Below are 26,479 nucleotides of genomic sequence, written 5' to 3'. Positions count from 1 at the left end.
TCCGATTCCAGCCTGGGGGTCCGGGGCTACCCGAGGCTGGGCCGGAGCAGAGCCGGCGCTCCGGGGCCTGTGACTACCCCCAAGGCGAGCATCTGGCAGAGGGGGCCTCCTCCTGGCTCCGGGCTGACGGGGCAGCCTCCAGCGTGAGCTCACCCCGCTGGGCCTGGGGGTCCTGGCCGAGCTGAGGCTGGGACCCAGCACACGGGGAGACCAAGGTGTCCGCAAAACACCTTCATGGAAAGAGAGGGCCTGTGGTGGGCGTGGCTCTTCTCCCCACACCTCACTGGCTTCCGGCGGGGAGGCCGAGACCCGCCCCGCCTCGAAATTCTGCGTACTTCGAGCTGCTGCCTCCCTGGGCCCCCGGTGGGGAGGGGTCTTGGACCTGAGGTTCTGGCGCTGCTTCTCCTCTGGAGCCACCTGGGGTGGGGTGACAGAGGGGACTCCTTGCTCCCACCCCTCCCTGATGGCCAGTGGCCACACGACTCGGGGGCACCTCCTCCCAGTTCCTTCTAGAACCTTCCAGAAGGCAGCAAACTCTACGTCTCTCTTCCATTTGCTTCACAAAAGGTGGTAAGGGTCGCCGGGATTGGAAAGTTCTCTTGGCTTGTCAGACCCGTCATGTCTGAGGAAGGGTCTCTCCCCAAAAGGTCACTGGTGGGTGCTTCTAATCAGCTGCCCGCTGGGCGGGGCCCTGGAAAGGCTGAACAGGGATGAGGCCTTAGACGTGGGCTGCCCCACCGTGAAGTCAGGCTGGCGCCCGCGTCCCTAGGGACAGAGCAACAGCCATGCAGACAAGCCCAGCAGAGACACAGATCCGATCCGGGAGGCAGGAAGGCCTCTGGTCTCCCCTAGGCAACCATGCAGGCTCTCATGAATGAAACCTCCAGAAATCTAAGTTTCTAAGCATTTTATCATTGGTGCTTCTTTTGAAGTCTTACGAATCATTTCTGCAAAGACTAGCATTTTATTTGCTTCAACTGAGTGAAGGGTCCCGTGGCTCTGTGGGGCGGAGCTGTGGCTGAAGCTACGGCCGTGGGGCAGTGCAAAGCCTTAACCGCCGGGAAAGACACGGGGCTGCGTGTGTTTCTGGAGCCGCCCCCCCCCCCCCCCCCCCCCCGCTCCCGATTCTGTGATCTCATTCGTCTTAGGGACAGGCCGCGTGGTCCCCACCCGTCTGCACTGGAGGCCCCCGTCGGCCGCCTACTGGAGGAAGGCCCGCAGGAAGTCGTTGTAGGAGATTTTGGAAGACAGTGTCTTGTCATAATACTCCAGGATGTGGAAGAACTCCTCCTCCGAGAGGTTGATGCTGTGCTGTCTCAGGACCTGTGGGAGAGGAGAGCAGCCCCCGCTGGTGTCGGTGACACTCGAGGGGGCGGGCAGCCAGGAAGGGGCTGGGACCCACCCGCCTCTCCTCCTCGGACCCTGAAAGGCCCACCTCCAAAGTTGCCCCGAGCAGCCCTCCCCCTCGGTGCACACCCCCCTCCCTCTCCCTCCCTCTGCCCCCTCTCTTCCCTCCTTCCCTCCCACCTCCTCTCTCCTAGGCCCTCGCCCTCCCAAGGGCCAGCGGGTGTGACAATGGAAGACTTCCAGAACAGGGGAAGGTGCTGGTTCCCCCCCGTCCCAGCCCCCCCCGCCCCCAGCCCTCCCAGAACAGGTTAATAACCGTTGCCTCCCTGCAGGGTAGTGAGGCTGGTCCATGCGTTCAGACAAGGCCTGGACGGAGAGTAGAGAGGGCTGGAAGGGAGACCTGGCCACAGGGCCTTAGCTAGGGTTGGGCTGGGGAGGAGGGCAGGGCTGCAGGTGCAGGGCGCGGGGCGTGGCGGATCCCGCAGCGCCACAGCCCCCGGCAGAGCTAGCTGCCCACCCGACAGCAACTGCCCCTTCCTCCTCAGGGAGCAGACCCCTGTGTCTCCAGCTAAAAGGCAACACTTCTCGGCCTCTTTTGGGGCTAGGCGCGTCCTGGCCAGTGACACCTGAGCGGGAATGTGATGTGGGACTTGTGGGAAGCCTCCTCTAGAGAGGAGGCCCTTCCCCTTCCCCTCTCCTCCTTTTCTCTGCTGCCGGGAATATGGAGGCGATGCTAGAGCCCCAGCAGCCACCAGAGACCATGAGGCGACTTCGTGGACGGAAGCCAGGTGCTGAGGGTGGCAGAGGAAAAAAAATGAAGGCCCCGGTGGCTGTCCGGCCCCGTGCTGGCTCTGGCTTCCTAGCTCGTGACTTGTTTCAAGTGAGAGGGAAACGGACTTTCAGCCGCCGGGTCCCCGCTGCTACCCGCAGCTGAGACAGATCCCTTACATGCGTTCTCCCGCCGGGAGCAAAGGCGGAGACTAAGTTGCAACTTAATTTCCTACCGATGCTTTGTGTTGTGCTTTGTTTCTAAGAGGGGACTAGAACGTGGGGCTGGAAGGTCCCGGGGTTCCTCCGGGCAGCGGGCGACGGGCCCCGTCTGTGGGGCTGAGGGCTGGCAGCAGACGAGGAAGCCGAGCCTGGGTGTCTGAGGAGGGTCCTCGGCACCCAGCTGGCCTCTGGCTCAGGCTCTGCTGAGGCCCGCCTGCCCCTCCAGTGCCCCCCCTCCCTCTGCCGCCCACCCCCGGTTCCTGGGACGCAGACGGGACCCCGGCCGCCTCCTTCCTCTTTGCTGGAGACTGAAGGGGAACCCGGGGCTGAGAGCTGACTTGAGCCCAAAGACAAGACAGACAGTGTGAACTGGAAAGTCACGGGGGAGGGAGCCCTGAGGGCAGGTGTCCCTGGGGGCTGCGGGGACCGGCCCTCCTCCTTCCTGCAGCCCTGCCCGCCCACCCTGTGCTACTCATCTTCCCGGCTTAAAACAAGAGGGTTTCACTTTTTTTGTTTAGCTGAAGCAGAGATGAAACTAAGGGACAATTTTTTTGTAAGTGCATTTCAAGGTCATAACCCTTCGTGTCTGTCTGACGTTGTGACTGTTCTTTTCTGACTGTAATATGTGATTTTGAATCTAATGTCTGGACCTCAATCATTTGCTGGACCGGCCGGCTGCTGTGCGGGGTGGCCAGCAGCACACGGGGGGCAAGAGGCAGAGAGGAGTGAGTGACCGGCTCTCGGGAGGCAGTGCTGGGCTCTGCTGCCTCGGCGGCCACAGCGGGGACCCTGCTTTGTTTAGCTCCTCGATGTGGCCGCCTGCTCTGTGGGTCTTGCGGGGCGGACGCAGGCCCCGGCTCCCCCATGCAGCCAGTCTGGGCTCCAAGGAGCACTGGCACCTGTGGTGGTGACCTGAGCCCTCAAGTCATGTCCCCACGGGGTTCTAGAAACCTTCAGGGAGGAGAACCTGGGGTCTGCAGGTGCGGGGCAGGGGGACGTAGCCCTCGATAACTTGGGGGTCCCAAGGAAGTGAGGTCCGGGACAGCCGCTCACACCGGGGCCTCTGCCGGGGGGCGGGGGGTGAGGGGTCCTCTTTTGAGGTCTTCTGGCCGCTGCTCCCCGTTCGGACGCCGCAGGTGCCCAACAGCTGAGCTCACCTTCCGGAAATCAGCCACGCTCAAGAGCCCCGTCCCGCCCTCATCGTAGGCTTTGAAGGTACGTCGCATCGGCCTCCAGCAGTGCACAATTTGGGGCTGAATCCGCAGTAAAGCCGAGTAAAAGGAAGAGGTCTCAGCACCAGCTTCTTTCTGGGGGAGAACAAACCCCACAGAAACCGAGAGGTGGTGAGAAAGGAGCTTTCGAATGGGCAGCATGGGGTAGACAGGCACAGCCCAGCGGCCGTGCGCTCCCCTCCCGGGCCTTAGCCCTGCTTTTGCCCCTGCTCACCCCTGCCTTGGGCTCCCCCCGGCCCACTCCCCTGTGGAATGGGGCCTGCCGGCCGGACTCACGAGGATAATGGGAGATCGCTAACCCTGCTGTTGGTACAAGGCAGCCCCCGCCTCCCCTGGCCCCTCCAACCTGGGAGGAAGGTCACTCCCTTGACCCCCGTCATCTCCTGGACTGGGAAACGGGAGGCTTGGGGACTTGAAGTGGCAGGTTCAGGACCGATCTGGGCTCTGTTCCTCCCAGGTGAAAGAGGAGAGAGAGGGCCAGACAGAGATAGCCGGCCGGTTTTAAAACACTTTGAAGGAAAAAGAGATTTCAGACTGGGTCTCCTAGTAGGTTTATCATAATGAACAGAGTTTTCTCAAAAATTACAAGGTTGTAATTATATCTTGTAATTAGACAGCACACTACCCTGTGATTATTTCATTTAGGTGCTATTAGATAGAAAACAAGATATTTTAGCACGATTTAACCCTAACGCATGTCTGAATATCAGAGGTGAACCATAGGCAATAACGTGTTAACACGTTTTGGGAAAGTTTAATTTTAATGAGGCACTACGTAAAACCAATTAGCGCAAGTTTGAATTGCTTTCGATTTTTACATCCTTTAGCACCTAGGATGGAAACTCACCAGATACCCTATAGCTTCAATTAGCTGCCAATTTACCCAATCTGCTGATCTGCACGGGGGAAAAAGCAAGGATTCTGTCGGCTCCTCCCACACCCATGCGCCATCTGAGAGAGCCTCTTCCCGTCCTCGCACAGTACAGCCAATCGCTCTGGAAGGCCTCTGCCCCCAGCTCCAGCGTGGCCGCAAAGCAGAGTCCCAGGTGGCCTCCCCAGGGGGGCGTCTCTGCTGGCCTGGGCGCCTTACTCGTGTGGTGGGGGCCTTGGCGGCCTGCAGAGGGGACAAGTCACCAGGGCCAGGCGGGGCTGGCCCCGCTCTTTCCTCGGAAAGGCCGCTGGGGAGAAGTCTCCTGCCGTCACTCACAACGCAGAGTGGGACGGGATGGAAGGCAGGACCCTTTCTGAGTGGCAGCCGTCGTCCGTCGGGGTGTGAACACCAGAGCTGGGGGGCGGGATAGAGCACACAGGGCGCGTGCCGGGACCTCTGCCCAGGGGCCCGGCTCCCAGTGGGGCCGGACTGGAGCACCTATCACCTCACTGAATACAATCTCAGTCTGACACTCCTACGAGTTCCCGGCACCTCGGTGTGGATGGGTGGAGGGTCTGGAAGCCTCACAGTCTCTGTATGGGGCAGGGCTCGGAAGGGCTCACCCTTCGCAGGCCTTAGAACCCAGCGGATCGCCCCCTCGTTTCCAGAAGGGGAAACTGAGGCCCAGAGAGGCAGAGGAAGGCCAGAGCTGGCAGGGGGCCTGGCAGGCTGTGTGGCCTCCAGCGTTCCCCACCTGTGCTCCTGGGTCCCATGAAGATCTAAGGAAGGCGGGCCTCTCTCTGCTCACAGAGGAACCGAGTTTAGAGGAACAAGTGTCTCAACTTTAACTTTTTCTTCCGTAACTCGGCCAAAGCCTTTGATGCCAGCTCGTGCTTGTCTAAAGTGGAAATTCCACTCGGATGGGACCTGATCTTGCGCAAAACTACCTACAAATTTAGCTGCCTAGAAATTTTCTGCAAGGGATCCACTGTTTGCTGGGCTGACCCGTCATGACCCTGTGGCTGCCGGGCGCGGGCGGGGACCGGCTGGGGCTGGCCAGGTCTGCCCCACACCCTGGTCCCCGGCGCTGAGCCCTCAGGGGCCTGGGAGCCGCTGTTGGTTCCCCAGATGGACAATCCCAGCTGTACTTGACTTGCTCTTTAATTCGACAGAATGGAATTCACTGTTACAGATGATGGAATATGAGCAGGAAAAAGGGGTTTGTTTGTTTTCCTTCATAGTTTGGAAAAGACCGGAGAGAGGCGAGTCTGGGCAAACACTGGCTGGACTGTGTGTGGGTCCAAATCATTGAGAACAATGGTAAAAATCCTCCAGCTGCTATGTAAGCACCTTTAGGTTCCCAGTCCTCTTAAAAGAAAGAAAGAAAGAAAGAGAGAGAGAGAGAGAGAGAGAGAGAGAGAGAGAGAGAAAGAAAGAAAGAAAGAAAGAAAGAAAGAAAGAAAGAAAGAAAGAAAGAAAGAAAGAAAGAAAGAAAACCACAGTCCGTGCATCGTGGGTGCAGTTTATACAGAAAGATGATGAGTCTCCAACCTCTACCACTGTGCACCCGGAGGAAAGGGTCTGGCCTGCTTCAGATGGTTGATGAATGAATACACTTCGATGTGTCCGTTCAAAATGTTTCACTTTGCTATGAACCGCCCCCCCCCCCGCCCCCGCCCCCGGCTTCGCCTTTTCCGTTAACTGACTGATTACTGTTCCCTGTGCCTCGTATGAACAGCCGTGCTGTCCCTGACTGTCCGCCATACAGATGTCTCCAGGTGCTGGGGGAAGAGTCACCATAACCGGGTGTCAGCCACCCGGGGAGTCTGAGGACCTGAGATCCAGTCTTGGGTTCCCAGTCTTGGGTCTCCAGACCCGTACGGGGCTCCAGAAGGAGAGAAAGAAAATGTCTGAACTATTTCCAAGAAAGGAAATTCTGAGCTGTCTGCAAGGTTCTGGAAGCCTGGCGGAGGCCTTACCTTCAGCTACACCTCTTGCCTCCCAGGCAAAAGCTCCCCGAAGTACCTGCCAGCTCGCTGGCTTTGGGCCCGCCAGGCAGACCCTGGCGGTCGGGTGCTCACCTGAAAAGTGCCCCGTGCTGTATAGGCCTTTAAGTAATGGAGGAGATCGGGCAACAAAGAATTGCGTGACAAGTGTATATACACACGCCTTATACGTGTGCAAACACGGGCCACATAAGCATCACACACACACACATCACACGTGTACACGCACATATCCTGTAAGTGTGGTGTACACACATATCACATGTGCACACACAAGTATCATGTGATATACATACATATCACACGTGTATATCATACCCTGTGATATACATGTATCATTTATGTCACACACACGCGATATACACATATATGTGCATAGAGAACATCTCAGCCAATTTTCTGGGTCCACGTGGAGGTGGCAGTGAGACTGGAGACATTTGACAAGTGGGTCCTCACTGGCCAGCGGCCCCCCGGAGCCTCTGTGTCCACTTCATCCACCTTTTCTTTCTTTCTTCTTCTTCTTCTTTTTTTTTTAGTTTTTAAAAAAGTTTAATAAACATTAAAAAAATTTTTTTAAAAAAGGGGGGTGCCTGGGTGGCTCAGTCGGTTAAGCATCCAACCTCGGCTCAGGTCGTGCTCTCACAGTTTGTGGGTTCGAGCCCCACATCGGGCTCTGTGCTGACAGCTCGGAGCCCGGAACCTGCTTCGGATTCTGTGTCTCTGTCTGTTTCTGCCCCTCCCCTGCTCATGCTCTGTCTCTCTCTTTCAAAAATAAATAAACATTAAAAAAAAATTTTTTTAAGTTTATTTATCTCGAGGGGGGTGGTGGTGGCAGAGAGAGGGAGCGAGAGAGAATTGCAAGCAGGCTCCACGCGGTCAGGGCAGAGCCCCACGTGGGGCTCAAGCTCACGAACCGGGAGATCATGGCCTGAGCTGAAATCCAGGGTCGGACCCTTAACCGACTGAGCTGCCCGGGCGCCCCGCGTCCACCATTTCTATGGACTTACGACAAACTGAGACAGAGGGGCGGCCCACGCCCACACTTCCCAAGAGTCAGTCTACGCACCATCTTGTTGGCGTTCCGGATCTTCATTCTCTGCATCAGCGAGGTTTCCTTCGCTTTCAGCAGGAGGACACAGCTCTGAATGAAGTCACAGTAAGCAAATTTCCCGCTGCTCTTTACATCGTACTTCACGGCGAGCCGCTGAGATTCCTCTTTGCTTATGTCCAGACTGAACTTCTCCACGAGAGCTAGAGACAAAAACGTCAATTCAGTTGGTGGCAAACTGTTCACTCACTCGTTTGTTCACGCACGCATTCATGCCGTAGGCCCTGGCTTGGGTCCTTGCTACAAAGGCAGACTTTGCATAAGTGATGCCTTCCAGCCAAGCGCAGCCCGTGAGATGCTGCTGTGTGTGATGGGCACACGGAGGTCCCTCTGCCTTGGCACCGGGGAAACAGCAGAAGCAGCGTCACCGGCGTTCGCCGGGCAGGGTGACGCTGGGCTGGGGAGCCCACAGGAGTGGCCTGAAAATGCCTTTGATGTTCCAACTTGCAGGGGGTCCACGGCAGGGCACGGAAAATACAGAATAACTTCTGAGAATTAATACATACTTTTTTTTTTTTTTTTTTTTTTTTTTTTTGCAGAATTGAATTTTCGATGTACCACTCAAGTCGGACCAGCTGAGCAGAGTAAGATCTGGTGGCTTCGGTGGGTTCATGGTTAAAAACTAAACACAGCAAGCATGCTGCCAGCAGGGCCAGCTAAGGTTCATCAGTCTCAAAACCAAGAGGGTTAACTAAAACACGAGTGCAAATTGAAACATGCGTTAAAACCGACGTTGCTGATTTGGTGTCGGTGAAACACGTCACGTTAACACAGGGGAGCAACGTTGGACTATCAGTGGTTCCACACTGTGTGTTTCATTTGGAAGTGGCTACTTTTTGTAGGAGCTGTTCACTTGAGAGAGTTCACACGTTGTTTCGTTTGCACGTTGGGAAGCCATGATTGTCATAAAAGTGATTTACTAATACTGGAGATTCTCAAGAAAAAACTTCCCTTAAAAAGGGATCTAAAGATTAGGCCAGAGGAGGGGGCGGTCCGACTTCAGGGGGCTACCAAGCAGGGGGGCGACAAGGCCAGATCGATCGTGTAAAATGTTGCACAAACAAGACTCGACCATCAGTGCAAGTGTAAGTCCAACTGATAGAATTTGAAGAGCTCATCGAAGTGACACGTGGTGACAGCTGGATCAGTGGGACACAAGCAATGGGGTGGATGGGCCTGCAGGTCCCCGGCCACCGCCCTCCTCCACCTGTCCCACCCTGGAGCTCTCCAAGTCTGTTAACAGAGACCACAACCAAGTCTGTGATTCCTAAGGCGGAGAGTCACGGCTTGCTGACTTGGTCACCCAGGCATGAACGTGCCCTGCAGTGGGTTGAGAGGCATTAGGAATTCTTTTTCTTTTTTTTAACGTTTATTTTTGAGAGAGCGAGCGAGAGAGACAGAGACAGAACATGAGCGGGGGAGGCGCAGAGAGAGGAGGAGACACAGAACGTGAATCAGGCTCCAGGCTCCGAGCCGTCAGCACAGAGCCCGACGCGGGGCTCGAACTCACGGACCGCGAGATCATGACCTGAGCCGAAGTCGGACGCTCAACCGACTGAGCCGCCCAGGCGCCCCATTTTTTTTTTTAATTTTTTTTTTTTTCAACATTTTTTTATTTATTTTTGGGACAGAGAGAGACAGAGCATGAACGGGGGAGGGGCAGAGAGAGAGGGAGACACAGAATCGGAAACAGGCTCCAGGCTCCGAGCCATCAGCCCAGAGCCTGACGCGGGGCTCGAACTCACGGACCGCGAGATCGTGACCTGGCTGAAGTCGGACGCTTAACCGACGGCGCCACCCAGGCGCCCCTAAATGTAATTTCTTGTCAAGTTGGCTAACGTACAGTGTGTGCGGTGTGCTCTTGGTTTTCGGGGTCGATTCCCCTGATTCCCCGCTTACGTACAACACCCAGCGCTCATCCCAACAAGTGCCCTCCTCAATGCCCATCACCCATTTTCCCCTCTCCCCCACCCCCCATCCACCCTCAGTCTGTTCTCTGTATTTGAGAGTCTCTCATGGTTTGCCTCCCTCCCTCTCTGTTTGTAACTATGTCTTATCCCTCGAGCCTGGCGTTTATGGAGGTGCTTGGTAGCCACGGCGAGGGAGATGCTCCCGCCCGTTCCCTGTGGATTTGTGCCGCCAGGGCGACCCCATTGTGAGAACGTACCTAGGAACTCAGCCGTGGTGATCTCCCCCTGCTTGGTCACGTCCTTCTCTTTGCATTCCTTCAGGAACTCCCGCCAGCAGCCCTGAATTCTCCTCCGGAGCTTGCTCTCTATGGGCTCACAGTTCTGCAGGGGCAGGGTGCCTGCTGTGCTTGTACTGGCCGGGGTCTAGCGAGAGAGAGAAAAGGAGGGGGTCTTGCAGCGTGAGGTTCAAAACGAAGAAATAATACAAGCTATCACAGACAGGCCTCGGGTTGAGGTTCACAACTGCGCCGGCAGGATTAGTTCAGAAATAAGGGAAAAGCAAAGCGTAGATGGTAATTCTGCCATTTAACTTCCATTTCCACCAGCGGGCCATATTTGTGCCGAAACACAGTAACCAACGTGGTTTTGGAAATAACCATATAGCCAAGATTCAAGTTTAGGGAGATGTTATTTAACTATATTAATTACTGGGGTGTGTGTGTGTGTGTGTGACAATATTTTTCACCAGAGGAAGAGTCTTATCAAAGACAGGGAGTCACCTGTCATTTTCATGGATGTCCAACCCTGTACTCCCTTCCAGAATGTCCTGTATTGTGAAATCACATGGACCAACTATAAGGCTGTCTAGCTTATTGCATTTTCCGTTTAAATATGGGGAATGAATTGAATGGAGCCCAGGCATTGCCCCTGAACACATCCTGTCGTTATCTAATACAGTAATGAACCTGGGGCGCCTGGGTGGCTCAGTTGGTTACGCGTCCGACTTTGGCTCGGGTCATGAGTTCGAGCCCCACATCGGACCGTCTGCTGTCAGCGCAAAGCCCGCTTCGGGTCCTCTCTCTTTTCCTCTCTCTCTCAAAAATAAAATAAACATTAAAAAAAAAAAAAAAGTCCAATACAGGAACAAACTCCATTGAATTCCTGGTCTTTCTCCCAAATTCTGTACCACCCGAGCCTTCCCCCTCTGGGTTGATGTAACGCCCTTCTCCCAGGTGTTCAAGTCAAACCCTTAGAGGCTCTCCTGGACTCTCTCCCTCTCCACCCCACACCGAATCCACTGGGAAATCCTGTTGGCTTTACCTGACTGCCGGCCACCGGCTCCCCACTGCCCATCTCACTCAGAGCCACCGGGCCTCTCCCCTGGACCACTGGAGCCTCCTCCCCACCTGCTCGCTTCTGCCCACCCCCCTCCAGCACCCACTCCACCCACAGCCTCTATTCAACACACAGAATCCACAGGAGGCTTTTTAAAGACGCTGCAGCCCACATCACTCCTCTGTTTAAACACCTGCAAGGACTCCAGCCTCTGGAGTGAAAGCCAGAGTCGCCCCACACCGCCCGCCTGTCCCCCCCGCACCGCCTCAGCATGTTTTCCGCGGCTTCCCTGACATATCTAGACTCAGTGGCTTAAGACAGCACAGTTATTCTCTTACAGTTCTGAAGGCCAGAAGCCTGAGGTGGGTCCTACTGAGCTAAAACCAAGGTGTCAGCAGGACTGTGTTCTTTCTGAGGTTCTAAGAGAGAATCTGTTTCTTACCTTTTCTGGCATCGAGAGGCGCCCACACGTTTTAGCCTGTGGCCCCTTCCCGCACCTTCCAAGTCAGGAGCAACAGTGGAGACTTTCTCAAATGGCGTCTCTCCAACACGGACCTTTCTGCCTCTGCGTCCCCCGTTTACAGGCCCTCGTGATTGCCTCCGGCCCACCCGGACACTTAGGGATCTTCCCTTGTTAAGTCGGCTGATTAGCACCTTTAATTCCACCTGCAACCTTGATCCCCCCGTGCCATGTGAGGTGACATATTACAGGTCCTAGAGATTAGGACGCCGACATCTTTGGGGTGCTCCTGACCCCACCCCTTCATTCTGCTCTACTCAGCGTCTCCAACTCGCTAAATACGTGACGTGCCCATCATCCCCGACAAGAACGTAAACTCTGCCAGGGCAGGGACGCTTGTTCACTCTCAGCTCTCGAAAAGACCCAGCACAGAGTAGATGCGCAATAAATTCTGCACACGGTTGGGATCCTCTCAACCACCCTTTCTCGGGGCTGCTGCCCTCCGGCTTGCAGACGAGGCGAGCGCCTCAGTGAGGCCGGCCCCCTTCCCGCACCCCAGACCGGGCGGCTCAGCCCGGGGCCAGAGCCGCAGAGTTAGACAGGCCTGGGTTGGAAACTGGATCTCCCCGGGTCTAACTGAGGGACCCTGAGCACATGAGGACACCTCTTAGAGCCTCGTATCTTCAACCGTAAAATGGGGGTGATGACACGTTGCGGTTGGGCGCGTGTAGGGCCCTTGCACAAAGCGGACGCCTACCATGGGGTGTCCGCCTTCCTGCCCGATGAATGCCCAGCTCGCTGATCGAGAGTCTTCTGTCCCCGCTCCCGTACCCATTTCCTACCCTGAATCCTTATTCCTCCTTCCAGCCCTCACGCCTTCCTTCCACCCAAGCCTCCCCCAGCCCCTCCCCACACCTCCCTCCCCCCTCCAGGCAGGTGAATGCTAAGGACCCACCTTGGGCTCCTCTCCTGTGCCCCGCCCCAGGCTCACCCTATGGCACCTTGTCGGTCACCTGCCACTCAGGACCACTGGGGTTTGGGGATCTGGGGACCCGGGGCGCAGTGGCGCCGCGAGACGAGGACTCACACAGGGGTGGCTCTGCGTTTTCAACCCTGCTTTGAGGTGGGGAGCAGGCGTTGATGAAGCTGCGGATGTGCTTCTCTCCGAGACTTCGGGAACACTGCTGCCTTTCTGGGCCTTGGTGGAACTGCCAGTGGCTGGCGGTGTGGCCCCTCTCTCGGAGCTGAACATGCTCAGGAAGTCCAGATACTTGAGCCTCCCCTTGGCGTTGACCGGCATCTCGCTCCACAGTCTGTCAAACTGGCAAAGAAGCAGAAGTCGTTCCCAGGGGTTAGTGTAAAAGCCCAGCAGGGTCCCTGCAGCGTCCACGAGAGTGGACAGAAGCCAGTGGAGGCCAGCGCTCACGTCGGCAGGGGGGGCCGAGGCCTGCGGCAATGAAAACAAATTGAAAAAGAAAAAGGAAAAAAATCCGCTCAGCCTCCACTTGATGGAGGCATCCGTAAGACAGGAAGAGCAAAGACAAGAGGATTATTCACGGCTTCCACAGGACAATTTTTTAATTGAATTGGGCCCTTAGTGAGCAGTTGAACGCCATTAAATGTTGTGATTAGTCACAGAGACTGAGCGGCATTCTATGAGAACACTTTAGGAGAAAATGCAAATCAAGGCCCTGGCCCACCTTGGTCCCGGGGAAGCCCGGCCGGACTCATTTCTCTTCCTCGTGGGCGCCTGAGTTCTGCCAACAGCTGGCCAGGCACCGCGGCCCTCAGCCGCTGTGTTCACGGCCAGGTGCCTGTCCCCAAAGGGCCAGCCCTGTCCTCTCACAAGGTGGAAAGGGAGGCGTCTGGGAAACCAGAGAGAAGGGTATGGCTTTGGGCTGGTACCGTCTGACGTCACAGGCCATGTTGGAACCACACCGGTGGAGCAAAATGACTCCAGCAACCTAAATGAGCCACTTTGGATGACTGAGCGTTTTCAGGAAGCTGAGAAGAGGGGTAACTTATTCAGAACCAGTGGGGTCCCAGCCTCCTGTGCCCAGCCAGGAGAGCAGCGGCCTCTAGGGGCAAGGGGAATGGTGTTTCCCGTCCGTCCCTCGGGCCTGACCTTGACTGGAGGCCAGCATCGCTTCTGGCCTCCGCTGGGGTTTCCAAAAGGCAAATTATGAGAGACTGTACCGGTTGAGTTTGAAATTCTGGAAATGAAGTACTGGGGGGTGGGGAAGAGAGGAGGAATGTTCTAGGCCCTGAGAAGGGAAGAAGGTTTAGTTTGGGACAATATTCTTTTTTCTTTTTTTTTTTTTTTTTTTTTTAACATTTATTCATTATTGAAAGATAGAGAGAGACAGAGCGTGAGCAGGGCAGGGGCAGAGAGAGGGGGAGACACAGAATCCGCAACAGGCTCCAGGCTCCGAGCTGGCGGCACAGAGCCCGACGTGGGGCTTGAACTCATGAGCCGTGAGATCATGACCTGAGCCCAAGTCGGAGGCCCAACCGACTGAGCCACCCGGGCGCCCCATAGTTTGGGACAATATTCTTGATTCGTGTTTTAAACTTTTTATTTCAAAAGAATTGTGGACTTGCGGGAAGTTGCGATGACGACACAGAGAGAACCCTGGTACCATCCCCTAAAGGTTACGTCTTCGGAACAACTTCAAAACCAGGTTGTGGATGGTGCCGTGTGAGGACGGGTCACCGTCATTTGTGACGTACGCAGAAGCGCGTTGCTTTAATTTTGATCGGTGAGGTCAAACCAGCTGGTGGAGGGGGAAGTGAGAGACCTCGAGAAAGTGACCACGTGTCTGTCTCAGACAGACCTCACCGTCACCAATGGCGGTCATCACCCCCAGTCAGGAGGAGGCTCGCCACCCGTCTCCTTCCAGGAAAGTTCTCCCAACCCCCCGGAGCAGGCGTCCGGCGCTCTTCTCCACCTTCCCGCCTGTGCTGAAGCCACCTCTGCAGGTGACGCCAACCTGCCTGGTCCTGCAGCTCTCTGAAGGTTGTCTGAGATTCACCTTTAAATGTCCTACATCTCCCGAAGGGGCCGGCACATGGCAGGTGCTCTAGAAATGTTTGCTCGGCTGCTGAAAGTCCTGAAAAACTCACCTAAGACCGATCAGACAAGGGCAAGACCCTTTAACAATGAAGGGGACAGACGGTGCTAAGCCACATCGTGATCGCATTCATCACGAAAGGCCTTCGGGAGGCAGAGCAGGATGCGGCCTGGAAGAGGAAGTGGGCGCCACGGGCTCTCGTGCACTCCTACGTTAGCCACGTTGGGGAGGAAGGAGGAGGAAGGTCACGTTATCGAGGGGAGATACAAAGAAGGGTGCCGGTGTTAAGGACCCCGTGGAAACCTGAAGCATGGGAGTGAGGACGTTTCTAAAGCCGCTAAGGACAACAGTGGCGTCTCCTGTAATCTTCTGGTGCAAACGAAGTCCAGGAGGGAGCCCGGAAATCCTCTCTTCGCCAAAGGAGCCTCACCATGAAGGCAGAATGAACGTGGCCAGGAGGACACCGAAGCGGGTGGGTGGGAAAGGGAAACCCACACGTGGCTCCTCGCTCCTGACAGATCGCGCCCCAGAATGCTGATGAAACCCCACAGATGCTGCAGGGGATGGAGGCGGGTGGGGCTGGGGGGACAGGAGAGGCATCAAGAAGCCTGCAAACAGGGCACCACACAAGGGGATTCTGACCCGTGAGCTGGGCGTGAAACCCGCGCAAAATTCTGATGGTTCGTGAGCGAGTTGGGAGTAAGTTTCCGCGGCCTGGCGGCGGAAGGTGTGCTTCCTGAAACGTCCCCCTCAGATGCAGAGAAGCCGTTATTAACTACCTTCCGAACGCCTAAAGATCTCTGACTTTGGGCCCCACTTCTGCAGGGAGGCAAGCTGCCGGAGATCGCCACTCGCATCCAACAGCAAGAGAAAGCCGAGTATCTACACCGTCAGAAGCGTTCGGGGCGCCCGGGTGGCTCAGTCGGTGAAGCGTCCAACGCTTGGTTTCGGCTCAGGTCACGATCCCACGTTTGTCGGTTCGAGCCCCGTGTCGGGCTCTGCGCTGACAGTGTGGGGCCTGCCTGGGATTCTCTCTCTCCCTCTCTCCGCCCACCTCTCTCTCTCCTTCAAAAAAATAAATACATAAACTTAAAACAAAACGAAATCAGAGCTGTTTTAGAGCCCATCAGAGAGCTGAGGTTCCAGGGAGCCGAGGGGACCGAATGCCACGGAGCCCCAAGTCTCCGAGGAGAGCCAGACACGCCAGCTCTCACGCCTCGCAGCACTCGGGAAGAAGCCAGCCAGCGCGTTCCAGGCCGAGCGTGTGCCGGCACGTGAGGCTGGGATGATGGAGAGGCCCAGAGACAGGGAACGCTCGCGCTCACAAGCTCCCCTCCACCCGCCTCTGCTGCTGCTCCGGAGAGAGAGAGCACGGGAGGGGACAGACTCGCAACACCGCACGCTTCTCCAGACCCTCCTCTCACGGGAAGCGAAAGCCTTAAGCCACTGGGGGAGGCGTAGCAAGCCCACTCAAGACCAGGACCCCTGGGGGAGGGAAGGAAGCAAACCCTTGAGTCTCTAGGAAGGGTAGATCCACAGATCCACAGCCCTAGGGGGAAGGGTGCGGGCAAAAGCCCCGTGCTTCTGGAGGAGGGGCAGCGACCCTAGGATCTGTACCTCTACCAAGCAAAGGCCAGAGGTCGGCTACCTCCTCTCCCGCCCAAGACCCACCCACCACGGAGACCGGGCAGAGTCTGACCGCCACAGAAGGGGGTGTGGAGGGGCAGGAATGCGGAGAGGGCGCCACCCTGGCCTAAACCAGGCCGGACCAGGAACGCCTAGACAGAGCCACCCTGCGTAAGCCTGGCCCTGAGCACGGGGGACCCTGTCCTGTGGCCCGGACGTGTAGGAGGAATACTCAGCAGCGTCCTGGCACCCCTCCCTGCTGGAGGGTCTGACGCCCGTGCACCACGCACCCCTAGGGTGGGGGCAGCAATGGTAACACTCGAACGCAGCTCAACTGCCGACCAGACTGATTCCGGAACGCCCTCCCGTCCGTGGTCAGCCAGACGAGGCATGTCCACGTTCAGGCATAAATACTATTGATATCTCTGTCTCAGCTCTTCTGTACATGACGTCTGGCTTTCAATAAAAAGAAAGGAAATCTAGACCTGTCGACAAAAGATGAACTGACCCATCGCCAAGAGATACAGCAATCACCCGACGAGAGTCAGAGGAGGCTCCTTTTGTGGGGTCATCAGACAAGGACTTTCCAACAACTGTGGTTACCACGTCAGCGGACCGAGTAGAAAAGGTATGTAACTTGCACGAACAGAAGGGGTAGAGAGATGGAAGGCAGTTTTGGAAGATGCATGTCCTGGGGCGCCTGGGGGGCTCAGTTGGTTAAGCATCTGACTTCGGCTCAGGTCACGATCCCCTGGTTCGTGGGTTCGAGCTCTGCATCGGGCTCTGCGCTGACAGCTCAGCACCTGCTCGGGAGCCTCTCTCTCTCCCTCCCTCCCCCGCTTCCTCTCTCTCTCTCAAAATAAAATAAAAAAAAAAAATAACAACAATAAAAATGCACCGTCTTGTTCAAGCACAACGGGGAAATCGGGCTGAATAGAAATGGAGCCGTGACACCAGAGGCCCGTGGGTGTGTGGCCCACAGGAGCCGGGGTCAGCTGCAGGTAGTGGGGGCGGCACCCCTTCCAGGAACAGGGACAAGATGCCCCGTGTGAGGTGGGCCATTAGAGGCAAGCCACCGACCTGCTACCTGAGGGGGAAACAGAGGCAGCCAGGCAGAGCTGGGACGGGCCTGTGCTGCCAATGGGCAGCCTTTCTAGAGTCACCGAGGACAAGACCCCGAGGCCGAGGTGGGAGGCGTCCAGCCCCCACAACCAGGCCGAGCCACGGCGAACCGCCTGGCCGTGGGGCCGTGTGGAAGGGCCACGCCGGGCAAGCTGCGTGTGGAGGTGTCAGGGACTTCGAACAGCCTCCTGGCTCCGTCCCTCCTCCTCCCGTGTCTCTGACGGGGTGCTTTCTTCCTCTTCGGGGTCGGGCGCCCGGAGAAAGCGTGCACAAACTAGCAGATACCAGCACCGAGAGACGCTGGAAGACAGGTTAGCGCTCTCTTCGCAGTGTCGGGGGGGGGAAACGTCAGACGTAGAATCCCGTCCCCAGACTATCTCCTAAGGAGAAGGCTGAAGCAAGCGAGCTTCACGGAAGAAGAGTGAGCGGGAAGCAGGAGTGCATGGAGGATGTGGCTGCGGGCAGAGACCCAGGAGACCCCAACATCGCCCCCGCCCAGCCCCTCCACCCGCAGCACCCCACCCCTGTCCACGGCTCCCCTGCCCTTCGGGCTCCTGTGGTCCACTCACCCTTCTCCCGCACACCCGACCTCCTCTGCTCCCAGGCCCCGAGCCGCCTCCTCAGGGAGCCTTCCCTGACTGCCCCACGCAAAGGCTCCCTCCGCACCACCCTGGTTCCCACTCCCGGGGCCTCTGCGGCATTTATCACCAGCCAACACGCACGTCTCACTCACTCCCCCGCCCCTGAAAAAGCGCAGACCACGAGGGCAGATCTGCGGTGCCCACAGCAGCTCATCTAATGCAACATGCTCGCCGCTCCTGCTTCCGGAATGTTCCCTCCACCTGCATTGCTCTCTCCTGTCTCCTCTCAGTGGCAACTCCCACGACCCCAACGTCACGCCCTTAGGGAAACTGCCTTGACCCCTGGGTCCAGGCCCCCACTGCCGGCCCATCCTAGCGGGGAGCAGCTTGTAACGACATAAAGGACGCACAGCTCCCCCCTCTGTGGATCCAAGCTCAAAGGAAGCAGGGAGCAGGCCCCCCTTCGTTGCTCAGGACCTAACATCACCACTGTGCACAGAGGGCCCCCAGTAAGTGAACGAGCAGATGCGTGCCGCCTTCAGCCACTCAGTGCATCGTCAGGACAGACAGCTTTGTGCCGAACAACAGGCAGACGTGTCCTGTGAGCCAGGCCAGGGGATCGGGAGCTCAGGGTAGAGGCGGGGAGGCCAAAGTGGGGCATGGCCAGTTCCTCCAGCTACAGGTACGGTCAGGAAAGGCTTCGCTCGGCTTGGAGCCAGTCCTGAAGGAGGAGCTGGCGTGGCTAGATGTGAGGGGGCAGGGGTAGGGAGACAGCAGTGAGCGGGAGAGGCTGAACAGCCCGGCTGGAGGGGAAGGCATCGAGCTTAGGGAGTGTTGTGTGCTCCCATTTCATAGGGAGGGACAATGAAGCTCAGAGAGGTTGTGTAACTTGTCCAAGGTCACACAGCTGGACAAGCACAGAGGCAGAACTGAAACCCCCGCCTGTCTGCCTGAGAGACTGTTGGTTCTTTGCCTGTGTTCTTCTAGTGTCCCAGAGGTGTCTAAGAAACACCACGCTTGAGGGGTGTCTGGGGGGCTCAGTCAGTTAAGCGTCAGACTCTTGATTTCAGCTCAGGCCATGATCTCGTGGATCATGAGATCAGATTGAGCCCCACATTGGGCTCTGCCCTGACAGCACAGAGCCTGTTTGGGATTCTCTGTCTCCTGCCTCTGCCCCCTTGCATGCACTGTCTCTCTCTCTCTCTCAAAAATAAATAATAAAAAAAAAAAGAAAAAAGAAACACCACACCTGAAATGGTTGGAAATGTCTGATCCTTCCTTTCCCTAACGTAGCTGTAAATATAGCTAAATCCTCACGCAATTACCAAGACTGACCGAAACTGCCTGACCGGAAGAGGCTCTCTCTGTGGGTCTCTCTTTTCTTAAGCAACACCCAAGTGGACCCAGTTCCCAGGCCTTTATACCACGCTTTCTGGGGAGCCACAAAGCCCCATCAGTTCCCAACTCCACCAGCTCAGAAAGTTGCTCTCCTTTTCTGAAAGGTTAATTACACCGCAAGTTTTCAAAGGAGCTGGTACTTCCCTGCTTACGGAGTTCGGTCATCCAAGAAAGCTGACCTCTCGGATTCACGATGGTTGGATGTTTTTCTTAGGATGAGATCGTTTTTAGAAGACATGAGATCTGTACTCAGATGCTGGTTAACACGGCTGGAACTGTCCCAGAATCTTCGGGGAACCCTTCTGAGTGGTGGCAGTTGGGGTCTAGACATGTTAAGGAGCCAAACTACTTCTGTGTCTCCCTGTACCACACCTTGTCCCATTGAACCAAGAAGGTCATGGCCCACGGGTCACACAAGGATCTTTGCGTCCTGCTTGCCAGCCTGTGTCCAGAAGCTCCCTTCTCAAACAGTACACAAGTTTTGCTAATCATCACCCAACTTAAACCATGGTTCTTATGCCAGATTTTGATGTCCTCGGTGATGCAGACTGTATTTGCGATGTGTCTGCGTATTTTTAGAAGGCAGAATATAAAAAAAAGTATTTGATTTTGTTGCAGAGGCGGGGGGTTGGGTGTGCCGGGGATGGTGAAGCTTTCTTGGTGGACGATTAAAATCAGATTCTCTGGTACAGGTGTTTGATATGCTAACACATTACTAATTTATATCTATAATGAGAGTAACAGTTTACTCATTTAGATGAAATGAAAAATCTTCATTACTAAAACCTTAGTTAGTTCGCCCCATAGAACCATAAACACAACTGGGTGAATCGTAAAGGTTCCCATCCATGTATAGTAATGGGGACGAGCGTTTGCAAACAGCGATCTCGCTCAGCTCTGACGATCTACGAGACCGAACTGGGGAAAAGCACTTTGATTCGGCTTAGCAAAAATTATCATGATGCTTTAAAAAGGTGATATTTTAGGAAAGTGAAATCTGATGCTCAAATTCTTCATGTTAGTGAATTCGTTCTTTAGGGTGGGGAGTCCTGAGGCCTGGGTGGCGAGGGGCATCGAATGTGATGGTCTCCCTTCCATGTGAATACTCTTAGTTCTCATCTGGGACCCCCTGAGAAAATGAGGCCTGAGGGTAGAGCGCCCCATCTTGGGGGGCGGAGGGTGACCTCTCCACCGGGAGCTGCAGGAAGCTACCCGGGCTGAGCCGGGGAAGGAGGGCGGTGGAGTACTTTCCGAAGTAGTTTGGATCTTGGTTTCCACCTGAGTGACTCTGTGGCGCTAGGGCACCGGCTTGTTTGACAAGTGGGGAGGGCTTGCAGCAGTGTGTCTGCTGTCGGGGGCGGGGGGAGCTCTGCTTCCGTGCTCTGTGTCGCCCCAGCTGTTCGGCCACTGGACGGTGGGGGTGGGGAACGTGCACGCTAAACCCGCCACGCTATCTGTTCACCGGGACTTGCTGAACACCCGTTCTGTGCCGGGCTCTGTTTTGGCGTTTGGGCCACAGCGAGGAGCAAGCCACCCGGGGAACCGTCCCCCGGCACTAGCATTTAGTGTTACTATCGACCGAAGTCGGGAAACTGCAAGGCAGGTCCTCCGGATGCCATCCTGCTGGCAGGCCCTGGGAGGCAAAGAAGCCCAGGGTGGCAGGTTGCCAGAGCTAAAAAGAGCACCACTGGTTTTTGAGGAGGCAGCCGCAGAGAATCCCTTCTGGGGGTTCTGTGTGGGGCAGCAGGGCCTCAGAGAGGGTGGCCTTGTCCAGCCTGTGCGGTGGGCACGTCACCAGCATGCCTGGGGTGGGATCCCCAGAGCATCCGGAAGTGCTAGCAACAGAACCAGGGAGAGGGAAGGGGAGGGGAGGCAGGGTGGCGGGAGGCCCAGAGCAACTCACAGGCTCTGAGCTGCCCCGTTCAGGTGTTGGGGGAAGACCGGCTGCCTCTTGGGGTCACACAAGCTCTGGGATTATCCAGGGAAGGAGAGGGAGAGTGGCCGCTGGAACTGAGTTTAATTTGATTTAAAAAAACAAAAGTGACTGGGGCACTTGGGCAGTTCAGTTGGTTAAGCATCCAAATCTTGATTTTGGCTCAGGTCCCGATCTCATGGTTCATGAGATCAAGCCCCGTGTCAGGCTCTGTGCTGACAGTGCAGAGCCTGCTTGGGATTCTCTCTCTCTCTCTCTGTCTCTCTCTGTCACTCTCTCTCCCTCCCTCCCTCCCTCTCTGCCCCTCCCCTGCTTGCACACACACTCTCGTGCGCTCGCTCGCTCTCTCAATAAACTTTAAAAAATAAAGAAAAAAAGTGACGTAATTTGCACCCCGATCGAAAAGTTGCAAGTCTTACTTGTCAAACAGAAAACTCCTTCAATGAGATTGAAAACAAAACAGTAACGACAACACCCCCTGCTCCGCCCCCAAGCCTTCAAGTATTCTAAACTCTCCATGCCCTGGGGAGCTGTTGGCCGGGCACTCATACGTTAGATGAGGAACCAAATGCATTTCTTACTTGCTCCTCGGTCAGAACTTGCACGTGGCGAGCACAAAGAGCCCTGAATTCGTCCCTGGAGGCGGTGTTCGTTTTCATGGTGTCGAAGTTGTCAAACTCCTGAGCAATCGCACAGTAACAGGAGCCCACTGCCCTGTGGATCCGAGCCAGGAGCTCCTGGTGTGCTGTTTCCTTGGGAGTCGTGGGTGGTGGGCCTTGGGGCATTTTCTCGGCCCACTCGGCAGCAGTCTGGGCAAAGCAGAAAGGAAGATTGATTCGCTTAATAAATTATAAATCATCTCGTGGCTCTGGGCCCCGGGGGAGCCCCAACCAGAGGTTCGGACCTGGCTGACGGGGAAGCCTGGGCTCACCGACCATGGAAGAAGGAGCAAAAGTGAGTCAGTGCCACCAGGCAGGCTGCATGCAGAGTGGGCCCGGGGAGGGCGGGACTTTGTCCTCATCCGTTCACTCACTCGGTCTGTCTTTTGGTCCATTTCACAAACACACAGCGAGTGTCTGCTCTGAGGTAAGGGGCGGAACAGGGGGTATGTCTCTGGACTGCTTTTATTTCCCGACATTAGTGCAGTGGATTTATACTTACAGCGGTTAGAATCTGAAAGGCAGGTTTCGATGGCCGTTACTACGTGATGCTGCAGCGCCACTGTGGGCTAAGTGTTCCCTTAAGCCCCAGATTTCTCAAGGCTCACAGAGATTGAGTCACGGGGAGGGCAGAATTTGTGGGATCGGAGGCAGAGGCGGGCAGAGGACCAGACCCCTAGCATTCTACATCTCTCCCTGGGCAGCGCGCCTGCGGGTTGGGGGCCTCAGGACGCTGTCCATGGTGCCAGGGAGCCCCGAGGAAGGGCTAGCGGCAACCTGGGCTCGGGGACCCCCTTCTGGAGGGAGGAGGAATGGGCTCTGGGGAAAGAGGGGCAGAGGAGGACCTTCTTAGTGTATGTTTAGGCTTCTGGGCTGGCAAGAGGGCTTGGGCAAGGTGAGCGGGAGGGGTCTGGGGAAGACCACAGCCCACGTTCTGCACATGCTGATGCCCACAATGGTGGACAGGCGGGACAGCAGGTGCGCCAGTCAGGAGCACAGACTGAGCTCACAATGAAGCCAGACTTGGGGGACCGGGGCTCAGAGGGCAGCTGCGTCCCGAGCCTCCTGAGAGGGGACAGCGCTCAGGGATGCAGTCCTCGCATCACCGACTTGCTGCAGTCAGAAAAAAGCCCCCCACAACCAGACCTGTGGCCCCTGCATCGGCAGCTCAGCTCTTCGGGTTTGAGGAAGGGGTGAGGCTGGAGGTGGGAGGGGACACCGGGCTCCGTGAGAACCCACAGGTGGCGACGCACAAGAGCTGTGCCCGGAACCAGGGTGGACTCTGAAATACGCTGCACTGCCTCCCTCAAACCCTGCCGTGCCTGTCAGCTGCGGCACCTCTCATGACGCACGGCGCTGCGCTGAGACCTTTACGAGATTTTCACGACTAATCCCCCCCAAACGGTCATGTCTCATTTTCAGCAACAGATGTATCATGCGTTACTATCCTTCAGGACAGATCATAATGTTACTTTATGAAGTCGGGTCAAACACAGAGCGCTGCTGCAAATGTCTTCAAAAATGTACCCACACTACACTCGGACCACAGCCTGTCTCATCTTCAACCGCCGAAAGGTTAAAAGGAGCTTTTAAATACGCCCTCTTGGAGACATTCAAAGCAAATGAATGCCTTTCCTTTTTCATTCTAGAAACTAAGAGTGATGTTACTGATGCAGATGATACACGTTCCAACAGTTAAAGTTCACCTCCCATAGCTAAGCACGTGGCTAGCCCCCCAAACGTCCCAAGGGGTGCTGGTGTTCAGATTGCAAAGGGAGCCCCCCCCCCCGCCCCGACGGAGGGTCACGCTCAGACTGCATCCTGACACTTGTCACTCCTTTGTGTCCCGAGAAGGATGGGCCCCAGGTGGACGTAACTGGAAAGAACACGGGTGGACAATCTACAACCTAGCACCAGAAGGTGGGAGCCCTGAGTCTGACGCTAGACTCTCCCTCTAACACACTGTGTGGCCCCATGCAAGCCACTAGCCCCTTCTGCCTCGGTCTCCTCATCCATCAGGGCAGAGTACAGGTGACATGAGATGTATATGTGAGTGCTCTCTGAAAGTGTTAAAACGCACAGCAAATGGGAAGTACTACTCTTCTAGCAACAGGTATAGAAGAATTCTCACCAGGCGGATTACGCAACCTTAGGTTAATATGGTTTTAGCTCCAGAGGAAACTGAATCGTTTTTAAGCAAAATATAGATTACTAAATTTAACTTGAGTATTAGAAAGGTCTGAATAGACAGGTAACCATAAAAGAAACTGAAAAGGCTCTTATAAGATCTCCCATCTATTATTAAAAAGGTGCCAAGCCTAGCTGATTTTAAGGGCAAGCTGAATCTCACTTTTATGCAATAGATAATTTTTATGTAAGTCAAATTGTTCCAGCACACGGACAGGAATACATAGTATTCCAGCTCGTTATATATCTCCCTAAATACCTAAATATGGTAAACACTTGAAATAAAAAATGTGAACCAACCTAATTTGTGGACATTAATGTGAAGACATTAAAACATTTTTTAAAAGACCATTAGAGATATTTAGCACCATTGTCCTTTTTTTAAATAAAAAATCAACTAGGATTTATTCCAAGTGTACGAGTCCTCTAAGAATTAGTAAATCTTGCGACACCTGGGTAGCTCAGTCGGTTGAATGTCCGACTTCTGCTGAGGTCATGATCTCGCAGTTTGAGTTCAAGCCCCACGTCGGGCTCTGTGCTGACAGCTCGGAGCCTGGAGCCTGCTTCGGATTCTGTCTCTCTCTCTCTCTCTCTCTGCCCCACCCCCACTTGCCTTCTGTCGGTCTGTCTCTCTCTCAAAAATAAAAATTAAAAACATTTTAAAGAATTAGCAAATCTTTCAATTCCTTACATTAGGTCACATACTGACAGATGGCAAAAAGGCATTAACAAAATTCAGCAGCTCTTCCTGATAGAAATGGTATAGAATACAATGGATAAACCACATAGAAATAAAACGAAGACTTTATGTGTAATACTCCCTCCCTATAAGAGAATATTGGCCAGATGCCATCTGCAAACATATTAAATGGGTGACAAAGTGTTAAAGTCAGAAACATGATAGGCATGCTCACTGTCAGTTCTATGATTCACATTTTTAGAGACTCCAGCTTTTGAAATAAGACAAGAAGATGAAATAAACGGCATAAATGTTGGAAGACAAGATTCATCCTTATTTGTGGATGTGACTGCACAAGTAGGAAGTTCAAGACAACGAGGAAAGTGCCTGCAATGAAGCCAAAAATGCAAAAAAGCAAGACCATTTTGGGGGCAGTAGTTATAACTCATTAGAAATTGTGTTGTGAAAACAACACATGTTTACATTAGTGACAAGCTCTTGAGTATCTTGGGAGAAATTTCATATGCAAGAGTAAGGTACATATACAGAAACAGCGGTGCACGTTCTGGGGGGGGAGGGCTAGAAAGCAAGGATGGAATGGCAAAGGGACGTGCACTGTGATCCCAGATGTGAAGACTGCATTTCAAAAGGTCTTCTCAAATTATAAATACAAGTTAATAAAATCCTAAGAAACATCTCAATGGATGGGGCGCCTGGGTGGCTCGGTGGGTTGAGCGTCGGACTTCGGCTCAGGTCATGATCTCATGGTTTGTGAGTTTGAGTCCCGCGTCGGGCTCTGTGCTGACGGCTCAGAGCCTGGAGCCTGCTTCCGATTCTGTGTGTCTCTCTCTCTCTCTCTCTGCCCCTCCCCCGCTCATGCTCTGTCTCTCTCTCTCTCTCTCTCTCTCTGTCAAAAATGAATAAACATAAAAAAATGTTTAAACCATTAGACACGGGGCGCCTGGGTGGCTCAGTCGGTTAAGCCTCCGACTTTGGCTCAGGTCACGATCTCACGGTCCGCGAGTTCGAGCCCCGCATCGGGCTCTGGGCTGATGGCTCGGAGCCTGGAGCCTGCTTCAGATTCTGTGTCTCCCTCTCTCTCTGCCCCTCCCCCGTTCATGCTCTGTTTCTCTCTGTTTCAAAAATAAATAAACGTTAAAAAAATTAAAAAAAAAATAAACCATTAGACACATGGACATTAAAGTTGATATGGAAAAATAAATATAGAGAATAGCTGCGACATTTTTGGGAAAAGCAAGTAATCAAGCCTTTGACCTGCTGGATATTAAAATGTCATAAACGTGCTATGATCAGAGTAGTGTAGCTGGTCTCGGACCATGCCAGTAAATCCGTGGCCACCTGCTCGGGCCGTTGATGGGTGGGAAACAGGCCTCTGCTGTGTCTGGGCCATGACGTCAAGGCTACTGAAGGAGCGGGGAACGGCGTGGCTGACCCCAAGTCAGCTCTGGGTTAAGAGCGGTCCTCGCAAGCAAGAAAGAACATCCGAGCTTCACGAAGGAAAGTTCCTTCTTCTCTCCTGACTCGTCAACTTCAAACCATCGGCCTCCCGAGGTCTCCACCTCCGCAAATGGAGCATGTGCTCTCCGAGGAGCTCAGGCCCGGAGTCACCTGCGAAAGACCTACCCCCACTCCCTAACCGCCCACGATCCCAATGGAAGTTGACTCTCCATTCTCACCTCCTGGTCCAAGCCACCATCATCTCTTGCACAGATTACTGCAACTGTCTCCCTGCTTCCACACGCAGCCATCGCCCTCTGTGGATGACCTTTTTAAAGTGCACACACACCTGTACACACCCCCCCCCCCCCCAAGTATTAACACTTGTTCCCTCGACGGAGTGGTAGGCGAGGGCAGAGCCATCATTAAAAAGCCATCGTCCTTCTCTTCTGAGAATGATCTTTTTAAGGTGTACATCAGGTCAAGCAAAACTCTCAAAAGGCTTC

At 55.0% G+C, this 26,479-nt stretch overlaps 1 protein-coding gene across 10 annotated transcripts in view; it reads right to left on the bottom strand.

The window, feature by feature from the left end:
* Window positions 1-890: 890 nt before the first annotated feature.
* EFCAB6 (EF-hand calcium binding domain 6) overlaps window positions 891-26,479 on the bottom strand; it is a 247,752-nt gene continuing 222,163 nt past the window's right edge. For all 10 annotated transcript variants that reach the window (XM_058741086.1, XM_058741090.1, XM_058741083.1 and 7 more), the window contains 6 exons: window positions 21,572-21,799; window positions 12,347-12,580; window positions 9,722-9,887; window positions 7,513-7,697; window positions 3,495-3,644; window positions 891-1,323 (listed from right to left, as the gene is read on the bottom strand). In XM_058741086.1, the coding sequence (XP_058597069.1) occupies window positions 1,201-1,323; window positions 3,495-3,644; window positions 7,513-7,697; window positions 9,722-9,887; window positions 12,347-12,580; window positions 21,572-21,799 (1,086 nt within the window). In that variant the 3' untranslated portion in view covers window positions 891-1,200. The remainder of the gene's footprint in view (window positions 1,324-3,494; window positions 3,645-7,512; window positions 7,698-9,721; window positions 9,888-12,346; window positions 12,581-21,571; window positions 21,800-26,479) is intronic.

This window comes from Neofelis nebulosa, chromosome 8 (genome assembly GCF_028018385.1).
Source record: "Neofelis nebulosa isolate mNeoNeb1 chromosome 8, mNeoNeb1.pri, whole genome shotgun sequence".
Classification (NCBI taxonomy): domain Eukaryota; kingdom Metazoa; phylum Chordata; class Mammalia; order Carnivora; family Felidae; genus Neofelis; species Neofelis nebulosa.
Note: the sequence above shows the minus strand (reverse complement) of the source record. Positions and strands in the feature narration are given on the sequence as shown.